Here is a 21,787-nt window from a genome sequence, read left to right as displayed (position 1 = left end):
TAAAGCTGAAAAGCACCAATTGAGGCCTCACAGGGTGATGATGAGCCTTAATTGTCTGATGCTGGTGTTTTTCAGGATGACTCAAGGGAAGATGCTGCAGTAGTGTCAAGCATTATTGTAGCAAATGGAGCCATCCTGGGTTTTCCTGCTGAGTCAAAGATCATTGAAAAGATGAAATCCTTAAAACCCTTAAAGGCATTTTGCAAAGCTGAAATAGAGTTAATTAGGTTGCTTGGGAGGACTGTGAGTTCAGGAGAAGAGTGGGTTTAACTGGCCTTTCCTTGCACACTTGTACATCTCTCAGTGCCGTGTTCTGGCCCCCAGAGGTGAACCCGGGAGTGTCTGTGCCATCCATCACTAACCCAGAGCCCAGCAGGGCTTCAGGTAGCACTGATACCTCAGGGCAGGGAATTCTGGGGTCCCTGCAGGTCAGTTGGAAGGACATTGTTGGAAAGGGAAAATAATTTGAAGAGAAGTTGCCCAGTTTGTTGCATGAGCAGTCAGTCACCTTACTGGGGTTAAACAGCAGATGGGGCTGGTCCAGGCAGAGAAGCTGCATAATTTAGGTTACACTGGGGTCAAGGACCGATTTAATGAGATTCCTGTAGATCCTTTTGTGTGCAGCTTTGTTGGGTGGTTTTAATGCTGGCTCAGCACACAGGTCTGAAGTTTCCTTTTGCAGTTTTTGGGGGCGTCCTTACAGTGCACTGGCACTTCTAGAAACAGAAGCGACAACTTCAAGCGTTTGAGGAAAGAGCTGGAAATTGGGACTTCTCGGTTCTCTTTCCCGATTCCAAAACCTTGCTTTGCAGTCCCCAACCGAGTGAGTTTTTTCCCTCTTCACCTTGGTTTTGTTCTCTTCTCAAGAAGTGGCAGTGCTTGCTTACTGTACTGGACGTTTTCAGGGGCAGGAGTGGTGGTGAGTGGAGCATGTGGCAGGGCTGAGGGCTGCGCTGGGCGAGGTGTGAACCCCTTCTCTGTGGTTCTTGCAGGGCACTTTCATGGAGTGTCAGCCGGAGAGCAGCATCTCCCACCGCTTCCACAAGAGCTGTGCCTCCCAGGTCAACGACACGAGCTACTGCCCACACTGTGGGGAAGAGGCCTCCAAGGCCAAGGAGGTGACAATAGCAAAGGCTGACACGACCTCCACGGTGTCCCTGACCTACGAGCAGCAGAAACCGGCGGCTGTGGAGGGAAGGGCCGACACCACGACGGGGAGGTGAGCTGGGGCATCTCAAACCTCGGGCCAGACCAGGCTTTCCATTTGAGTTCTTGTGCTCCCCCTGATGAGCAGAGGGCTTCCTGGTCCTGCTCTCACAAAATGTGCTGGTTTAAAGGTAAACCAGCAGGGGAAATGAACTCAACTCAAAAGTCAGAATAACAATTTAATGAAATAATACAATAAGTATGATTATACAGACAAACAATTGGTCTTAACCCACAAAACCCAAATGTATAACCCAGCGCCCTGGGGCATGAACAGAGTGGTGTTTGTTGGGCCCCCTGAGTCCAAAGGAAAAGGAGAGGGGAAAACCTGTTGGTGAGAGTGCTGGTGCAGTCTGGTTGAAGAGTGGTGGTTGCAGTCCAGTCGAGAGCCATGGTCTGCAGTCTGGTTGAGTGGTGAGCTGCAGTCTTCCTCTGGATCCCACGAGTGGTTCCAAAAGTTCCAAGACTCCAAGATTATACATTCTCCAGTTCAGGCAGGAATGCTCAGCACTTCCCCCAGGGCAGGGAGTTCCACAAAAGAGGGAGGCACCCTCCTATCTCGCAGGCCTCTTAACACCCAGTTTATAGCCTGAGGAGTCAGGGCTGCTCTGGGCAGAAGGTGTAAATAGCCTATTGATACCAGTTTCTGGGCAATGGCATGGAAGGCTGTAGAATACACAGTTTTGGGTTACACCCATCCAGTGGTGAACTGGACCCAGCTGTTCTAACTAGGACACAAGCCAAGCTCAGCTGCAGGGTCAGGGATAGGGATAGGGTTGGGGATAGGGTTGGGGATAGGGTCAGGGATAGGGTCAGGGATAGGATTAGAGTTAGGGATAGGGTCAGGGTTAGGGATAGGGTTTGGGTTAGGGATAGGGTCAGGGTTAGGGATAGGGTTTGGGTTAGGGATAGGGTTTGGGATAGGGTTAGGGATAGGGTTTGGGTTAGGGATAGGGTTTGGGTTAGGGTTAGGGTCAGGGTCAGGGTTAGGGTTAGGGTCAAGGTTAGGGTTAGGGTTTGGGTTAGGGATAGGATCAGGGTTAGGGTTAGGGATAGGGTTTGGGTTAGAGTGTGTTTTGTGCTGCTCACTGTGTTGGAGAAGATCACACCAACCACATGGTGAGCTGGGGCAGAGGCACCGGCGATGGGGGTGTTCAGGATTTAAGCTTTCCTTCCTCTTATGGGATAATTTCATTCTTAAGGAGTGAAATAGTGGTGGAACTAGTTGATGTTGCCAGGTGTGCTCAGTGACAGGGATGTTCCTGCAGCACCTGGCTGTAGCTCTGTAGCTCCTGACTCACACAAGTGTAAAGAGTGGGGGAAAACAAAGTGGAAAACACAAATCAAGCCAACCTTGTGTTGAACAGTGCTCTGACTTCCCATTCCATCTGGTCTTGTTCAGGTGGCTTTTTTACTTGCCCCATGTTCCTGGTTTTCCTGTAGAACAGAGTCCCATCAAAATGCAATCACTGGGCAGTGCAGTTCCTTTTTGGACAAGTTCTTACTGAAAAGGCTGTAAAACATATTGGTTTGTGTTTGGATTCCAGTTACACTTAGCTAAAGTGTAGTATTTAAAGTATTTAAAATGCATTTGCTTTCCTTCTTTGGCATGAGATCCACACTGTAGTGTATTTTTAATGGTTGTGCTTTGGCTGTCTCTCATTTTACCTCTCCAGTGGCACTGGGACACGGTTGTCAGAGGAAGACAAGCCAGAAAGTTCAGCTGCTGAGGGGTTTGACATGGCTGGGTCTTCGGTTTTTGCTAAGCCTACTACTAGCCTGACCCAGGGACCAGTTAAAGAAACTCTGGAAAGTGCCCTGATTGCCCTGGACTCTGAAAAGTAAGAAAAAACCCCACTGGGTCTCTCCAGTTCCCAAGAAAGTTGCTTAACTAGAGAAAATGGGATTTAGCTTCTCTGGACTTTGGTCCCACTCAGAGCTTCTTTTGTTCACTCATTTGTCACCCCCAACAGATTTGGGAGAACTGTTACAGCTCCAAAGGTCTTACTGATTTCTGTGGAGGATTTAGTTTTTCCCTGGCATCTGTAACTGCTGGAAGTTCCTGTTCACAGCAGTGAGACCCAGAATTTGTTGTTGAGTGGCACTGAGCAGATCTGGCCCTCACTGGAACAAGGCTGCTGGGGTCAGAGCTGGAAGTTTTGAGACTTCATTCTGGAGACTTGTTCTTCTGTTTTGCTGGTGCTCTGGAGCTGTATCATGGAATCACAGGCTTGTTTGGGTTGGAAGGACCATAAAGACCATCCAGTCCCACCTCCAACCATGGGCAGGGACACCTCCCACTAGCCCAGGTTGCTCCAAACCCTGTCCAACCTGGCCTTGGACACTTCCAGGGATCCAGGGGCAGCCACAGCTTCTCTGGGCAACCTGTGCCAGGGCCTCCCCACCCTCACAGGGAACAATTCCTTCCCAATATCCCATCTAGCCCTGCCCTCTGGCAGTGGGAAGCCATTCTCTGTGTCCAGTCCCTCCATCCCTTGTCCCCAGTCCCTCTCCAGCTCTCCTGGAGCCCCTTTAGGCACCAGAAGGGGCTCTCAGGTCTCCCTGGAGCCTTCTCTCCTCCAGGTGAACCCCCCCAGCTCTCCCAGCCTGGCTCCAGAGCAGAGGGGCTCCAGCCCTTGGAGCATCTCCGTGGCCTCCTCTGGAGTTGCTCCAGCAGCTCCATGTCCTCCTGATGTTGTTCCCCAGGGCTGGAGGCAGCTCTGCAGGGGAGTCTCACCTGAGGGGGCAGAGGGGCAGAATCCCCCCGTCCTGCTGCCCCCGCTGGGGATCAGCCCAGGACACCATAGGACAGACTTTGTCGTGCACATGGGGTGGCAGTGGGGGGGTGACATGCCTGCTGTGCTCCTCACTGAGTGTTAACTCCTCCTCTTTTCCCCCTCCCACAGACCCAAGAAGTTACGGTTCCACCCGAAGCAGTTGTACTTCTCTGCCAGGCAAGGGGAGCTGCAAAAGGTCCTGCTGATGTTGGGTAGGTGCCTCCTTCCCAGGACAGGGCCTGGCTGGCAGCACTCCCAGCTCCTGCCAGGCAGCTGCCAATGTCCAGTTCCCACGTCACCTTCCCCTCTGCCCCCTGGGAGTGGAGCTGGAGGAGAAATCCACTTCTGCAAGTGACGTGTCATTGGAAACGGCTTCGTCTCTCTCTGGAATGTGCACTGTTCCCAGCTTGGGTCTGTATTTGAGCACTGTTTTATCCAGAGAAGCTGGTTGTGCCCCCAGAATCACCTACATGTGATTTTTCCAGTCCATCACAACTTCTCCTCTCCATGCAGTGGGATATTAGATGGATATTTGCATCCAGTGGAGAGGAAAAAAGAGGGTAGTCAGCTTAAGCTGAGACCCATCAGCAGGAGAGCAAAAAAGAAGAGCCTGCAGTACATGGGGTTGTTTTGGGGGTTCATAGTTGTCTGTCACCAGATGACTTTGAGCTGCTAACTTTGTTTTTACCGACAAATATCCCTGAGGAGTCTCCCCCTTTGAAGGACACAATGTTTCCTCAGGATCATTTCCTTTCCACTCCCTTACTTTGCTGTACATTTTTGGACACTTCCTGTTCTTGTCATTTATCAGTTTCTTCTTTTCCTTTTTTTTTTTTGTCTAGCAAGTGTTTGCTCCATTGTTCCTTTCTTCAACAGGACAAAAATGTTATTCATTGATATTTAACTATGGCCTCATCATATGCAACATGTTATCATGCCCAGACATCTTTGTCTGCCTGTCAGCATCATCTCTCAGTCTTTGCACAGCTGTGAGGATCTCTGGCCAGATCCCAAGCTTGTGTTAGTTGGAGAAGTTCCATCCATGTTGTAGCCCTGTGTTTGCAGGGATGCAACAACAGTCACTAATATTAATTGCAGTTAATAGCGGTGAGGCAAAAAGTCCAGGTAGCACAAACTCTTTCTTTGCAACTTCTGTTTTTTTCTTTCCTTTTTATCCCTGATTAGTGTTGGTTTTGAGATGAATTGAGAGTCTGAGGGACATGGCTTCTGTAGATATTGTAATACCTTAAAGTTCTTGAGTTCCAGGGTGTTTCTGAAGCTCTTGGTATGAGGGTTCACAGAGTCACAGAATGTGCTGAGTTGGAAGGGACCCACAAGGATCATTGAGTCCAACTCCTGGCCCTGCACAGGCCCATCCCCAAGAGTCACCCCCTGTGCCCCAGAGTGTTGTCCAAATGCTTCTTGAGCTCTGGCAGCCTTGGTGCTGTGCCCACTGCCCTGGGGAGCCTGGGCAGTGCCAACCACCCTCTGGGGGAAGAACCTTTTCCTGAGATCCAACCTGACCCTGCCCTGACACAGCTCCAGCCATTCCCTGGGTGCTGTCCCTGGTCCCCCCAGAGCAGAGCTCAGTCCCTGCCCCTCCTCTTCCTCTCACAAGGTTGTTGCACATCAAATGTCCCTGGGACTGCCCTGAGAGCTTCCTGACTTAAATGTGCAGTGAGATGTGAGGAGGGCTGAGGATGGGCTGGGAACCCAGCCTTTAAAAGCCTTTTTAGCTGAGATGTGATTCTCCTGTTACACTTTAATCTCTGAATTGTGGTTGAAAATGTCTCTGCTGTGTTTTTCAGTGGACGGAATTGACCCTAATTTTAAAATGGAGCATCAGAGTAAGAGAACCCCTCTCCATGCTGCTGCTGAGTCTGGCCATGTGGACATCTGCCATATGCTGATTCAGGTCTGTCTCCACTTACATTCTTCTCTACAAACAATTTGCTGTGGTTTTTGGTCTCCTGCCCCACGTGGCTGGAACACACTTGGACTGAAACATCCCTCCTGTAAAAAACCTCCTCAGTCCCAGGGTTTGCTGAGGTGGAGGTGTGGAGGTCACCACTGGAGCTGTTCTTCCAGGCTGTTCTCCAGGCAAGGAGCATTGAAGCTTTGGTGCAGGGCACTGGGAAGCAGGTGGGAATCTGTGCCTGGGCACAGCCAGAGCAGTGCACTGCCAGATGTGCCAGTTCAGCCTGCTTGCACTGCCAGATGTGCCAGTTCAGCCTGCCTGCACTGCCAGATGTGCCAGCCCAGCCTGGCTGCTGTCAGACTGCAGATCTCCAGGCTGCTGCCAGGTTGCTCTTTGTGGTGAGGGCAGTGAGGCTCTGGAGCCTGGAAGCAAATAGATCCTTCTCTTCCCTTCCATCAAAACTTGAATAACTCCAGCAGGGTTTTCCTCCACAGTATAAATATCCCACGAGTGGAAAGGAGAGAAGGAAAGATGGAAGTTTGGTTTATGGGCTGAGATTTGGATTCTAATTAAGGGAAGATGGTCAAAGCCATAGGGGTGCTGTTGTTGAACCTGCTCCAAAATGATGTAAAGAAGAAAAAGAAGGATTCAAAAAGTTATAGCATTTCTTTTTTGTGCTGGCATAAATGGTCTGGAGTGACTGGAAGTATGTTTTGTTTATCCTGTGGGATTGGGAAACCTTGACAGTCTTTGGAAATGGGCTGCTAGGATGGTGCATTTCAGCACCTGGAGTCAGAGCTCTTGAGTTCTCTTTGAAGGCAGCTGTGGGCCTGCCTGGCTGCTCTCACTCACTGAAACTACTGCACAGGAAGACAACAGAATGAGTAAAAGGAGCAAAATTTGTGAGATATTAGAAACAGTTTAATTATCAGTAGGGTTGGGTTCTTTCCAGAGGGCTTCATCTTCTTGTCTCTTCTCTGCAGCAGTGCAGGATTTGGCTGGGAATGGCCCCAGCTCATTAAACTTGAAATGCCTCTTCTCTGCTCTGGTTTGAATGGCTGTAGCTGTGTAAGAGGAGGCAAAACAAAGGAATTCAGTGGGAGGCACCTGGAAGCAACGGGGCCAGCTCCTTGTGCCAGGTGAAGCTGAGTCAGGGTGTTGCTGCTGTGAACAGGTCTGAGGTTCACAGACACAGACACAGACACACAGTCACACAGTCACACACACAGACACAGACACAGACACACACACAGACACACACACAGACACACAGTCACACACACACACACAGACACACAGACACAGACACACAGACACACACACACAGACACACACACACACAGACAGACACACAGACACACAGTCACACACACAGACACAGACACAGACACACACACAGACACACACACAGACACACAGTCACACACACACACAGACACACAGACACAGACACACAGACACAGACACACAGACACACACACACACAGACAGACACACAGACACACAGTCACACAGACACACACAGACACACAGACACAGACACACAGACACACACACACAGACACACACACACACAGACACAGACACAGACACACAGTCACACAGACACACACAGACACACACACACACAGGCACACACACACACACAGACACACACACACACACATGCATGGCCTGCCAAGAGCTGGGTGTGTCTGAGATCCTTTGGGTTTAAGTATTTGGTGGTTCCTGAGCTCAGCCCAAGAGTTAAAGCAGGCAAGATACAGGACACAGTGTTTTGGGAAAGAGTGAGGTTTTGGTTGAAAGCACCCCATGTTGAGCTGAACATATGCTCAGAGACCTCTGTGGAAATGGTACTGTTGCCTTCTACAGGAAGAGTTATCCAATCACCAGGATATTTTTTACAGCTTCTGCTTCTGTTGCAATCAGCAACTTGTTCCTTACTGCTTGTGACATTGGGAAGAGCAGGTTGTTTCACTCTAAGTGATGCACCAGGGAAAACAAAGCTGCTGGGAAAAGGAGGAAGCTGATTTTTCCAAATTGTGCACAAGCAATATCTAGAGAGTAGGAGTACAAAATCCATTAATACAGGAGTTATTTAATACCAGCTGTTGGTTTCCTTACATCTCCTGTGGCTGTGGAAAGCAGGAGAGAGGGCAGGCAGTGTGTGCTGCTCTCCAAAGCACGTGTAGTTGCACTGCCTTCTTTCCTGCTTTTGTTGCTTCTTTTTTTAATTTTTTTTCCCATGCTTAATATGGCTAGATTTCAGGAACAATCTTGCTGCTGAATCTCTACTCCCACATCCTTCCTCTTCTAACCAGCAATGACTCTAATTATCCTTTGCCTTGGCCTCCCAACAGGCTGGTGCCAACATAGACACCTGCTCCGAGGACCAGAGGACCCCTCTGATGGAAGCAGCAGAAAACAACCACCTGGAAACTGTGAAATACCTGATCAAGGCTGGAGCACTAGTGGATCCTAAGGTAGTTTATTCCTTACCTTTTTCTTCTGAAGAACCCTCTGTCCAACATGTCCTTCTGGGTAGGTTTGAAGTTTTGGGTGGAGGTGAACAGGCCACAGGGGAATGGACTGGTTTGTCTTGGGGCAAGGGCTGGGGGTGTCACACTCTCATTTTACTGCTGCAGAGTCCTGGCCATGAGCTGGCTGGGGCAAGTGCTGCCACTTGCTCTGTTGGTTTGTGGCACCAAATGTCAGGGGTATTTGATTTCATATGAGGCCACTAAATCTTAGTGTCCCAAATCCATTGCAGTGAATTTGGAGTTTGATTTCAGAGTTTCCTTCTCTATAGAGTCTAACAATGAGGATTTGGGGGTGATATTTTAAAGGGGGCTGGTAATCAGGTGCTTGCCAAGCCAGCAAAAAAGACAGAGGAAGCTTTCCTTTCCAAAGGACTGATGTGTGGTTTCTTGCAGTCACGCTGCTGTGGCAAAATTGAACCCCATCTTCAAACTCTACCCTTTAATTTAAACCAATACAATAAAATGCAGCTGTCTGTTTGCCTTTAGCATGCTCTGGTTGCTTTGCAATCTTGGAAAATATACAGATTTTTTTTTTTTAGTCCCATAAATCAGAATCTATTTGGAGCACGGGAACCTTCCCCATGTGAACTTCTTGACACAACCTGGTTTTGTGAAGGAACTGGCAGGATTGCACAAGGCATCAAGTGCTGCCCACCCCAAATGGATCCTTGAGAGCCTGGTCCTGAGCTGGGAAAGGGAAAAGGGCAGCTCAGGCACATGTGGGTTTATGCTGGCCACTGTCCCAAGTGTCTCAGAGCAGTCCCAGCATCTCTCACCTGATTTACTCCTGTGGAAAAGAGGGCAGTTTGTGATTCGAAAGGTAGAGGGGAGGAAAAGAATCCTCAGCTTGCAGAAGCAAATTAGAAGCCTGAGATCACGTCTGAAGTCTAGACTAGTTTATTATGTTAATTAGTTTCTTGCACCAAATTACTCATCTGTTTGAGAGCAGCAACATTGCAGTTTGGAGTCGGCTCCAGCCATTTCCATGAGAAATCCAGCTCTCTCCTGGTGTTTGCAGAGCCCACCCAGCCCTGGCACTGCACTGGAGAGGGTGCTGAGGGCAGGGCAGGGCTGGGTGGGGGCTTCTCAGACCCCAGAGTGATCCAGTTAACTGTTGATCCAGTAAACAGGATGTAAAAGCCCCACTCAAAACCTGAAGAAACTGTTAAAATCTGTCTGCTCTCCACGGGGCTGAGGAGCTGCACTTGGCTCTTGCCAATCCAAGGGAAAGCTGTGGCATTATTATACAGGCACTTCTGGGGGTGTAGAAGCTCCTTCTGCATCCCAAGAAGCCCACATGGTGCAATCCCTGACCTGAGATGTCCCACCCTGCACCACAGAGTCCACTCAGCTCCTTCCCAAAACTCTCACCTCCAGTGTTGCTTCCAGGCAGTAAACTAGAAGGAGTCATTTGGTTTTCAGTCTTTCATTTCCTCCTCCTTATTTCCTGCTCTCTGGGCCTTGTTATGTGCTAAGCTCTTGGGACATAAAGGCCTGATAAAAATCAGGCTCCAAGCAGTGAGATCTTTGGTGTGAGTGTGGGAGCATCTCTGTCATGACTCACAGCCTGTCCATCTCCGCCAGACCCTGCATTCCCAGCTCCCAAAGGCATTTTTCCTTTCAACTTTCAGGGTTGTTTTTTGTCTCCTGTCTGGGCAGATGGCTCTGGGCACTTGGTCTCTCCAGAGCCTCCCAGCCCTTTGCAGGACACCCCTGTGCCCTGCTGCCAGGTGCTGGGGTAAGGCCTTGAGCTGATAAAACACAGCAATAAGTGGAGCATTTCCAGTTGAGACAAGGCTACTTTTCTGATGTAAAGTGCAAAAAATTGTAAGGGATTTCTGCCTCACTTTGGCTCTCCAGCACGTGGAAAGGAGTGGGAAAGGGTCTGTCAGGGAAGGGGAGCATCACTGCCAGGGTTTGGGGCTGGTACATTCCCTAGACTTTGCAAAAGCATCTCTTTGCACTCTCAGCCTCTTCCTCTGCACCTCTGAGGTTTGTGTGAAGCTCCTGAGCTCTGCTGAGTGCTGGCTCTGGCTCCTGCTCTCTTCCCTCCTGGCAGGGGGCTTTTGGAGTCCTCTGCTCCATCTGTGAAGTTCTCCCAGTTTTCCTGAGCATCACTGGTGTCATGCAGAGCTGGAAAAAGCTGGGAAGGGATGTCCCTGAGTGTTTGTTCTGTGGTTGTGTGTCCAGGATGCAGAGGGCTCCACGTGTCTGCACTTGGCAGCCAAGAAGGGGCACTACGACGTCGTTCAGTACCTGCTCTCCAACGGGAAGATGGATGTCAACTGCCAGGTGAGGCCTTGCTGGGGGGCAAGAGCTGCTTTTCCCAGGCCAGGGACTCAGCTCAGCACTGTGCTGTCTGGGCAATGGTCACCCAAGTGATGGGGGACACCTCAAAATCATTATAGGGTGACAATTCCGTGAGCCTCTTCCCCTCCACTGACCTCATGGAAACTTTACTTCCAACTGCTTTGGTTTGCAGTTTCTCTTGACCCTGAATTTGCTGTGGAGCCTGTTGCTCAAGGGTGTCACTGTGCTTTTCCTAGTGGAGGGGAGGTGGTGGGATCATGGACATGCTGTGGGATGGGTCAGGGCTGGCACTTGCCATCATGGAGTTTATGCATTTCCATGGGGTCAGGCAGTGCTGCACTGGGGTTCCCCATTCTGGGGGAAAGGCAGGTCCCTCAGGCTTCTCAGGGAGTTTTTATAAGACCATTGACACAAGCTGGGTGTTTGTTGTACCTTTTGGACAATCAGCTTTGTGTGAAGCTCCTGAGCTCTGCTCAGTGCTGGCACTGGCTCCTGCTCTCTCCCCTCCTGGGGGCTTTTGGACTCCTCTGCTCTGTGTTTGAACTTCCCTGGTGGTCCTGAGCACCACTGGTGTCATGCAGAGCTGGAAAAAGCTGGGAAGGGATGTCCCTGAGTGCTTGTTCTGTGGTTGTGAACCACCTGGAGATCCATTGCCAGCAAGCTGAGCTGGAACAAACTCCACTGGCTGAGCTGTGTTGGTTCCACTCACGGGAGGGACCCTGAGGGACCTGCAACAGTGTGGACAAAAGGAGTGTCATGAGACAGGGAAGGGGTCTGTGGCTCCTTGGGAAGGCAGCAGGAGCCTGTGGTGCCTGTTGTGTGCCTCACCCTGTCCTCCCTCCCCAGGATGATGGAGGCTGGACACCCATGATCTGGGCCACGGAGTACAAGCACATCGAGCTGGTGAAGCTGCTGCTGGCGAAGGGCTCGGACATCAACATCCGTGACAACGTAAGGGTCTGCTGGAACCTGCTCCAGAAATTACCCACGAGCTCTGCTTGCACACCAAACACACCCGAGGGGGCAGATCCTGGGCTCGGTGCAGGGAGGTGCAGTGGTGCCCTGACACAGGCAGTGAGAGAACAGTGTCTGGGGGGAGAATTTCCCACCATATTCTGGGAAGAAGTTTGCAAGCTGGCAAGATGTCCTTTAGCTCCAGCTCTTCTGTCACAGCCTGTGAGGATGCTGTGTGGAACTCTCAGGCTGTAGTCAGCTCTGAGCCTTGCTGCTTCTCACCCACCTGGGTCCACCTTGCTGCCACTTGGCTGCTGCACCAGGGCAGATTCCCTGGAGTCCAGACGTGCCAGCTCCACGTTGGTCACAGGCCAGTGAGCACTGGGCATGGTTTAGGGGCAGCCTGTGTGTTTTTGAGGGGCATAAGCTCATACTTGTGTTTTCTGGGTGGACTGGGCAGACACTCTGCCAGCAAATATCACCAGCCTGGCTTTTCCAAGGCATCACAGGCACGAAGGCACTGATGTGGACAGAGCATGTGTCAGTGTTCTGGTGTGCTGGAACATTGCAGAGCATGTGCAGTGTTCTCAGTGTGCTGGAGCTGGCTCTTGGCCTGCTCTTCACCTCCATAAATCCTGCTCCAGTGGGGTGTACTCCGTGCTTGAGTCCCTGGGAGCTCCTGGGCCCAGTGTGAGGCTGTGCCAACTGGTTTCCCAGGGATTTCCAAGTAAACAGAGAAGATACAAAGGAGATACTGTCTCCCTTCTCCCCAGGTTTCCTCAGGAGACTCATTGTATCAGCACAGCTCCTCTTTTTTTTTTTTTCTTAATGCTCTGTTTTGTCTTTTTTTTTTTTCGGTCTCTAAGGGTATTGAAACCCCAGAGGTGCCTTCAAGGCACACTTGGGTGTGAACTGGGGTGTGAGGAGCTGCTCCAGGCTCTGGCCTGTAGATGAGAGATAGTTTGATTAAGGCAGGGTAACTGGCCTCCCTGCTTTCTGCACAGAGCTGTTCCAGTGAAGTGCCTGCCCTGCCATCAGCTCATGCTCTAACATGTTTCCAGGCACTGTATTTCCTTGTCCAGTGCTCCCAGTGCTTTTTTAATCCAAGGGATATGAGTAGATAAGTTTGTATTTCTCTCCCTAAATGCCTCATTTTGTGTCTTGGGTGCTGGCAGGGGAAGCTGTTGGCACGTTTGTCTCAGGGGGCTCAGAAAGGCTCCAGCTGTTCCTGAGGAGTTGCTGTCCCAGTCTGAAGGGCTCAATTTCCTTGGTAGCTTTAATGTCATGTCTTGCCCCATCCCTGCAAGTGTTCAAGGCCAGGTTGGACAGGGCTTGGAGCAACCTGGGCTAGTGGAAGGTGTCCCTGCCCATGGCAGGGAGGTGGAATAAGGTGACCTTTGAGGTCACTTCCAACCCAGACCATTCTGTGTTTCTATGATTCTAAGATTTTAATCCCAGCCAGTCACCAAGCCCCTCACAGCCACTCATTCACTCCCCCACCAGCAGGACTGGGGAGAGAACTGGAAGGGGAAAAAGTAGAAAACTCATGAGTTGAGATAAAGACAGTTTAATAGGGAAAGGGAAGAGCAAAACCCCCCCACACACAAGCAAAGCAAAACAGGGAATTCATTCCCTGTTTCCCATGGACAGTAGGTAGGTGTTCATCCATCTCCACAAGAGCAGGGCCCTGTCATGTGTAAAGGTGACTGTCAGAAGATAAACCATCACTAAAAATGTCCCACTTCCTTCTTCTTCCCTCATTTTATACACTGAGCATGATGGCATGTGGTCTGGAATGTCCCTTTGGTCAGTTTGGGTCACCTGTCCTGGCTGTGTCTCCTCCCAGCCTCCCCCAGACCCCCAGCCCCCTCCCCAGCATGGCCATACTAGGGGCAGAACAGGCTCTGTGCAGGTGCTGCTCAGCAAGAACAAAACCATCACCACATCATCACCCCTGTGCTCAGCACAGAGCCCAAACACAGCCCCATTCCAGCCACTGGGAAGAAAATTAACCCTACCCCAGCCAAAAGCAGCACACTGAGAGAGTTCCCAGGCAGGTCCACATCCAATCCTGCTCCTAAAAGCAGAAGTCAAGGCGAGAGGTGGCTTTTTGGGCTGTTGTATCACTGCTGACTCTGAGCAAAACTGACTCATTTGATCTGTCACAGGAGCCTTTTGCTACCAGCTCCAAGATCACACATTCATGAGGAAAATCAAATTGACCCAGTCAACAAGTTATTTGAAAGAAAATAAAGCTCTTAGCAGCTGTTTGTATCACATATCCATCCTGTCCCTGCAGTTGGTGTCTCCTGATGGACAGTCAGTAAGGAGCAATGTCACTTCTGCTGGAAAGCATCATTCTCTGGGAGAAATGCTTTTGACTGGGATGCTGCTGCTGTTAGGCAGGGGCAGAGCAGCGAGTCCAGAGGTCTGTAACCTGTCTGAGCAGCAGCCTGTGGGTGCAACCCACAGGATGAATTCTTTTCTGTAGTTTGGTATGTGATGTGATCAGGGATTTTTTCTAGATGGTACCATAAGGGGAGGCAGGAGCCGTGTAGAAAACACTCTCCCCACTCCCTTGTACAGCCAATACCTCCCCATTTAAGGCAAGATCTTAAGTAAAGTGGTAATGACTAAAACATATGCTTTGTTTTTGCTCTAAAAAGAAAAAAAAAAAAAGGAGAAAAGTGAGGGGATCATTACTATGATTGCAGTGTTGTAATCGATGTCTTTAGAGCTTGTCATGGGGATGGGATCGACGTGTGCTGCAAATTGCACTGTAACAGAAAACAGAGTATCATTGCTTAAAATATCTCCCTCCCAAAGATGAGTGTTCAGCTATTTCTAGTGCTGCTAGTGAGAGATGAGTACATACAGTATTTAGGAGATGCCTGGAGTCAGATTGATTGCTTTCCCTGTGGCTTGTGCTTCTCTTTCCAGCACCTCCACGTACCCTGCGTGCTCTTTTTCTCTTTAATTTTGTAGCCCTGGGAGACACGCTGGCTTTCCTGTCTGTCTGGGCTGGGGAAGCTCAGCTTCCAGCCTTTTCTAGCATGTTTGTTCGTGTCTGGCACCTCTCATGGATTGATCCAGATTGGTTTGTGGCTCAGAGACAGACGAGTTGCCTGTGTGTGTGAGGAAGGTGACGGATCGCTGCGTGTGCAGCCTCCCCGTCCTCGGTGTGTGGAGGCAGATGGAGTGAGAACTCCCTCCTTGGCTACATGGAGGTTTCCCTGTCCACCCTGGCATTCCCAGCCAGGAGGAGCAGTGTGGGGATGGAGGCTGCAAGCCCATGTTGAAGGCTGCAGGTGCAGAGCTAAGGAAGGTGACGTCCCAAAGCCATGGGGTTCTAAAACACTAAACAACCTCTGCTCTGTGCTCTTTCCCCTCCAGGAGGAAAACATTTGTTTGCACTGGGCTGCTTTTTCTGGCTGTGTGGACATAGCAGAGATCCTGCTGGCAGCTAAGTGTGACCTACACGCCGTGAACATCCACGGGGACTCGCCCCTGCACATCGCAGCCCGAGAGAACCGCTACGAGTGCGTGGTGTAAGTACAGCCCTCCCTGCCCCTGCCTGCTCCTGCCTGCTCCTGCCTGCCTGGGGGCCTTCTGGCCAGCTCAGGAGAGCCTCTGAAGTGCCCTTGGCGTTTAAGCACAGACCAGGATTGGGATGGGTGGCTTGTTTCTCCCCTGCTCCCAGGGGAGATGGGTCCAGGTACGGCGGCTGCCAGAGCTGGTTGGAAAACGTGGAGTGTTCCTGGAGTGTTGGGCAGAGGGGCTGTGCTCAGCCTGGGCTTCCCAGCAGGAAGGTGTCAGACTTCCTTGATTAAAGCTTTTTTTTCCCCCACAACTAGCCTGGCATGATATGGTAACAGGGTTTTTCCTTTGCTTCATCCCTGCTCTGAATAAAGCCATCATGTGTACTCCCCAGAGGCTGGTGAGTATAAACGAGGGCCGAGTCCAACACCAGTTTCCTGTGGGACTCTTCCATTTCCAGCCTGCTCTTCCCACCCCATATCTTTCCCTGCCAGAGAGAGTTTCAAGCCTGGCTGAAGTTAGGCTGGTACCAGCAGGGTACCTGTCATGCCTGAAGCAGGGCGAGGTTGGCCCAGAGCTCTCATGAGTGCCCAGAGCTCCAGTCTGTGGCTTCTGCCAGCGCCTTCACGTAGAAGGATCCCCTGAACCATGCTTAATACAGAACACTCAGGTGATTATTCACTACTACAGACTCTTCCTTGTCCCCTAAGGGCTGGCTGGAGGATGTGATTCAGCTTGTTTTCCCCTTGCATGGTTTCCCTTGGGGAATCCTGATCCTTCCTTGCTGTTTTGCAGTCTCTTTCTCTCCCGTGGCTCGGATGTCACTTTAAAGAACAAGGAGGGTGAGACTCCGCTCCAGTGCTCCAGCCTTAACTCTCAGGTCTGGGTGGCCCTACAGATGAACAAGACTCTCAAAGAATCATCCACTGAGAAGCCTGCCCAGATAGAGAAGGTGGTGAGCAGGTGAGAATAGGGCTGGCTTTGATTTTGGGTCATGAAATTGAGCCCTTGCACGGGGACAGGCCGGGGCTCTGGTTTAAGAAAGGACTGCAAGTGCAGGATTAGCTTTTTGAACTGGTGTGAAGGTCAGTTTGAGCTTAGCAAGAACTAAGCACGTGCTGATTCAGACCATAGTTTGTAAATTCATCCTCTGAGTGGAAATTTTCACAAGCACAAAGAACAGTCTGTAAGGCTGTGGGAAAACGTGAACCCCCTTCTGGTCTGGGTTGCTTTTAGGCTTGGAGTGCTCAGTGATCAAAATCAGTAATTCTGCCCCAGGATGGCATTTGAATGGCCCCTTGTTCGGGAGGGCTTTCCTTGGGTGACAGTTCTCTCTCCCCCTGGCAGGGACATTGCCCGGGGTTACGAGCGCATCCCGATTCCCTGTGTCAATTCCGTGGACAGCGAGCCCTGTCCCAGCAACTACAAATACGTTTCCCAGAACTGTGTCACCTCCCCGATGGACATTGACAGGAACATCACTCATTTACAGGTGAGGGATTGTGTGTCCCCCTGCTCTGGTGTGTGCATTCAGAGGTACAGCTCCTCCGAGTGGGTTTGGAACTTCAAATGGGAGTGTCTAGTCCAGATACTGCCATCAAATTCCAGCTAAGCCTGTATTCCTCACCTCCAGCTCTTGATTTAGGAGATGGGATTCTGATTTTCTTCAGTTTGGAGGCTTAAGCCAAGCTCTGTGTTCAACTGTGTGCTGTGGCACTGGCCATCTGCTGTTGGCTGATGTGGCTCCTGTTTATCCTTGTCCTCTGTTCTGAGTCTGGAGAGTCAGGGATTTGTTGGGAGAGTCCCTCATGCTGCCTGCCCACTGCCTGCAGCATCCAGGCCAAGGCCTTTGCTGTGACACTGAAGTCCTGGAAGGGCTGGGTGGTGGAAGCAGAGGTGGGATGAGGGTGATCCCTCTCTGGGCACAGCCCTGAGGTGGCTGAAGTGAACTTCCCAAGCCCAATCCCTGTTGTGCAGCAGCTGGTGGTGGGACTGTGTTGGCTTGGGGAGTGCTGGGGAAGCAGCCAGCTGGAGAGCCCGTGTGGGAAGCGGGAAGCAGCAGGGGAGGACTGAGACAGCATGTTGTGGTGCATCATCTCCCAGCTCTGGTCCCTCCTTGGAGCTCTCCTTGTCCTCAAGTGTGGAGAACAGCTCATAGGGCATGGAGGAGGGTTGGTGACAGGGGGACATCCTCTCCTGAGCCATGGAACTGGCTCAGGATGAGATCCTTCCCTGTACCCGGAGTCCTTTGGTGCTCACTGCTCACAGAATAAATAATGGAGTCAAAATGCCTCTGGATGATGAAGCTGCCTGTCTTTCTGTCTGAGAAGGCCATGACTTGTGGTTTCCTCCCTGACCCAGTGACAGAAGCTGCTGTTTCAGCTGTGGGAGTGGTGTGGAGTTAACCCTTTGCTTCTCTTGCAGTATTGTGTCTGCATAGACGACTGCTCCTCCAGTAACTGCATGTGTGGCCAGCTCAGCATGCGCTGCTGGTATGACAAGGTGAGCACAGCCCCTCCTTCTGGCTCAAACTTGGGGCTGAGAGCTGAGCTTGGCCCAATTCTGGGTTTATAATGGTGCCTTTAGAACACCTCCTTGCACGACTCAAGGCCAGGTTGGATGGGACCAGTGGAAGGTGTCCCTGCCCACGGCCAGGGGTTGGAATGAGATGAGCTTTAAGGTCCTTTCCCAACCAGACCATTCTGGGATTCTGGGATTCTGTTTCTTCTTGACTTAAAATGCTTAAAGTGTAGTCTCAGCTCTGAGACCTATGTGATAACACAAAATGTGTGCTCAGGGCAGCTTTTGCTGTGTTATTTATTTGTGTTACTCTCATGCCAACTGAGCCATTAATTACACCCATGTGATGGGGAGCATTTAATAATCCAGGCGTGAAATCAGCTTCCATTTCAGAGCAACATGGGGAGTGCTGGAATATCTAAACAAGGGGAGGGGAGTAGAGAGAAATGCTTTTTTTTTTTGGCCTGCTTTTATTTCTTGTGATCCTTCTGGATAAAGGCAAAGTAAAGATGTTTTCACTGCCACATTGCCAGAAGCCAGGTTTGGTTTGGGTAAATGTGTTCAACCCTCCCGGGAGGTTTTGAGGTTCATATTTGGGCAGGTGCTGCTCAGATCAGAAGTTCTGTGAATCTCTGCAGGTTTCCCCAGGGGGAAGGGATGTTGGTTCTTTGCTTTGTAGCCATTTTATCTACATGTTAAGAGGTGATTACATCTTTCAAGGCTTAAAAGCCAAATTTGTTAAAAATGATAAATCGCATCTGTCGCTTCCTTAATCCTGTATGTTGGTAAAGAATTGAATTGTAACTTTTTTGGGGGGTGTTGTTTGGGAAGATAATGTGGTTCACAGAACTTGGGTGTACTGGCCTTGGACTCTGGAATTTTAGGCTTTATTCCAGAGACAGACTAAGCATCCACTTCTCCCCTCCAGCGCTGCAAAGTGATAATAATGATGATGTGCACACCAGTTTTCTGCACAGCACTGTGAGATATTTTTTGGGTGGTGCACAGGGTGATACCAGGCATCAAAAATCTAGATGGTCTCTTGCTGTTTGTCACCCTGTGGGTGACAGAGAAGAGCAAAACCACTGCGGAAGCTCAGGTCTGGTGGTGGTTTTGGGGACGTGACCCTACCTGGGGGTTCTCTGGCCTGTTTTTATACTCAGGGTATTTCTGTTCTTGTTTTTCTGGTTTGGAGGGGTCCCAGGATTAACTAACCCAGTCTTGGCTGCCTCTCTCCCTCAGGATGGCCGACTCCTGCCCGAGTTCAACATGGCTGAGCCCCCCCTGATCTTCGAGTGTAACCACGCGTGCTCCTGCTGGAGAACCTGCAGGAACAGGGTGGTGCAGAACGGGCTCAGGTGAGAAGGAGGATCCAAACCCAGCTTATCTCAGCAGGGCCAACACCAAACTCATGAGCTTTCTGGCTCTCTAGTCTCAGCTCACCCATAAACCCCCAAAAGCCAGCACTTGCTGAGGTGAGGCCAAAGTTGGGGCAGGAGCCACCACACAGTGGTGTTCCCGTGTGCTGACAGTGAGAATGAAGCAGCAGTGGCTTGATGAGCTCAATTAATATCTCAATTAATGTTTGCACCATGCCAGTGTCACCATCAGGTGGGAACTGTGGCATTCTTTCATCAACCTGACCATAAAACATGGAATTGGCTTGTGGGTTTGCATGAACAGCCCAGGTGTGATGGCTCAGGTGGAGAGCTGAGAGGAACATGAGAGCAACAGAACTGCAGAACCGTTAATTTAGAGGATCTTGTAAGTCAGCATTCTAGATTAGAAATACAGGCCAGTGTGCCTAAACTTGGCTGCTTAAAATTCCCAAGTTATTGGCATGACTGCCCCTGACTTGGATACCTGAATACCTGTTGGCCTTGGTGCTGCAGGTTAGACCACTGGGATCTTAGTGCCCGTTTTGGTTTGAACCTCTGCTTTGGAGGAGTTTGCCACTGCACTAAGTTCAAAGGAATCCCACTGAAAGAAAAAAAAAAGACTTGCAATTTTCTTGTAGTGCTGACAGCACTCTTTTTGCAAGCTTTGTAGTTTCAATGACATTTTGCGACGTTAAAAATAAGTGAGGGAAAAGCTCGACGTGTTTCCACAGAACTTTGCCTCTCTCTGGTTTTCCCTGCCAAGCTCCTGAGCTCCAGTGCCTCTGTGGGTGTTTATTTAGGAGCTGCACAGCTAGAGCTGTTGCTTTTGCATTTTTTTTTTGCCTTGCTGAGGGGTTTTTCTGAAAGTTGGGAAGGGTTGGAAACCCAACCGTGAGTCGGGGAGAGCAGCTCTGCCGGGAGGCTGGGTCAGGAGCTGGGCAGAGCCTGCTCACAGTCCCTGGGGAGGCAGCAGGGAAGGCTCCTGCCGTGGGGCTGCAGCTGCCACAGGGGTGCTGCTGCTCCACTTTCAGTGCTGCCTTGATCAGATGTGCTCCAAATCATCTCCGCTCGGCAGCGCACACGTATCCAGCTGGCAGCCCGGCCCAGCTCAGCTGGCAGGCCAGGATCAGAGCCATGGTCCTGCTGCTGCCCCACAGCAGAGCCTCAACCTGAGCTGGGCTCTGCTCTGCTCTGAGGGACGAGGCAAAACATGGGGCAGCTTCCCCAAACCCAGTGTTATACTGAGTTCCTCTGGGAGCAGTCACTCCCCTGAGGAGCATCACTGGCCGGGTGAGGGAGGGGATTGTCCTGCTCTGCTCTGACCTGGGGTGGCCTCACCTGGAATGTTGGGGCAGTTTGGGGGACCACAAAGATCTGAAGCCATTAGAGAGTGTCCAAAGGAGGCAACGAGGATGGGGAAGGGCCTTGATTTGAAGCCGGGGGAGGACACTGAGGGCACTTGGGGTGTTCAGCTGGAGAAGAGGATACTGAGGGCAGAGCTCAGGGCAGTTCCAGCTTCCTGGGGAGGGGCAGAGGAGGGGCAGGGACTGAGCTCTGCTCTGGGGGGGACCAGGGACAGCACCCAGGGAATGGCTGGAGCTGTGTCAGGGCAGGGTCAGGTTGGATCTCAGGAAAAGGTTCTTCCCCCAGAGGGTGGTTGGCACTGCCCAGGCTCCCCAGGGCAGTGGGCACAGCCCCAAGGCTGCCAGAGCTCCAGGAGGGTTTGGATGATCCTCTGGGGCACAGGGTGTGACTGCTGGGGAGGAGCCTGTGCAGGACTGAGGGTTGGACTCAATAATCCTTGTGAGTCCCTTCCAACTTACCATATCTGTGATATTCTGTGATGGTTTGCCCTGGTGAAGGCTCCAGGAGCTCTGGGTGAATAGGAGAAAATTCAGCCCTTGGGTTCAGCTGACAGTGCAGGAGGGAATGGGTGAGGGAAAGAGAAGTGCTGGAAAAAGCAACAGAGTGAACTTAAGGTGAGCATCAGATTTCACTTTATTCCGATAACAGCGTTGCTGAGAGCGGGTTCTGTTCCCTCAGGGACAGAGCAAACCTTCCCCAGCCCTGGAGACCGTTCATCCTGCACTTAACTCAAGTTCTGGCTGAGCACGAGGCAGAATGACTTACAGGATTGTTTCTCTGCCTATAAACTCCATCAGTAAAATTCCACAGAGCAGCTATTACACCAAGAAGTTTCAAGTTGCAGCGTTTCTTCCTTGTCTTTCAGCCAGGGCAGCTGGATATGATGGAATGGCTAAATGCACTGGCCTCAGCAGAGGGCAGAGGGGTCAGAGCACAAGGTGTTCTGAAGTCCCTGTAAGCTCTCCCTGCCTTCCCCCTTGGCACCTCTCCCTGCACAGCTCCGCTGCCTGAAGTCCCCTTCCCCCTTCCCTGTGGGAGGTGGAAAGAAATGCTGTTGGTGGGATTCTGATTTCCTACGTGTAAATCATCAAGGTGTAACCACACAGAGCATCCAGCCCTGTCCCCTCTTCCCCACTGTGCACCTGGGAAGGGACAAGGGACTGGCTGGTCCCATCCCAGCATCTTCCCACGGCTCAGAGCAGCGATGGGAGTGGAGCATCCACACGATGCCAGCGGAGGGTGAATATTAAAACCCTCTGTGAGTGTGTGGTGGTGAAGGGT

The 21,787-nt window shown here is 51.0% G+C and overlaps 1 protein-coding gene across 11 annotated transcripts in view; it reads left to right on the top strand.

Moving 5' to 3' along the window:
- The window catches only part of LOC135425159 (histone-lysine N-methyltransferase EHMT1-like), a 130,187-nt gene that overhangs the window by 97,018 nt on the left and 11,382 nt on the right, over window positions 1–21,787 (top strand). For all 11 annotated transcript variants that reach the window (XM_064677149.1, XM_064677152.1, XM_064677151.1 and 8 more), the window contains 12 exons: window positions 993–1,219; window positions 2,883–3,047; window positions 4,113–4,195; window positions 5,792–5,898; window positions 8,262–8,384; window positions 10,632–10,733; window positions 11,598–11,702; window positions 15,099–15,253; window positions 16,038–16,205; window positions 16,590–16,734; window positions 17,667–17,744; window positions 19,005–19,120. In XM_064677149.1, the coding sequence (XP_064533219.1) occupies window positions 993–1,219; window positions 2,883–3,047; window positions 4,113–4,195; window positions 5,792–5,898; window positions 8,262–8,384; window positions 10,632–10,733; window positions 11,598–11,702; window positions 15,099–15,253; window positions 16,038–16,205; window positions 16,590–16,734; window positions 17,667–17,744; window positions 19,005–19,120 (1,574 nt within the window). The remainder of the gene's footprint in view (window positions 1–992; window positions 1,220–2,882; window positions 3,048–4,112; window positions 4,196–5,791; window positions 5,899–8,261; window positions 8,385–10,631; window positions 10,734–11,597; window positions 11,703–15,098; window positions 15,254–16,037; window positions 16,206–16,589; window positions 16,735–17,666; window positions 17,745–19,004; window positions 19,121–21,787) is intronic.

Source organism: Pseudopipra pipra, chromosome 20 (assembly GCF_036250125.1).
Source record: "Pseudopipra pipra isolate bDixPip1 chromosome 20, bDixPip1.hap1, whole genome shotgun sequence".
Classification (NCBI taxonomy): domain Eukaryota; kingdom Metazoa; phylum Chordata; class Aves; order Passeriformes; family Pipridae; genus Pseudopipra; species Pseudopipra pipra.
This window is presented reverse-complemented; position numbering and strand designations above follow the sequence as displayed.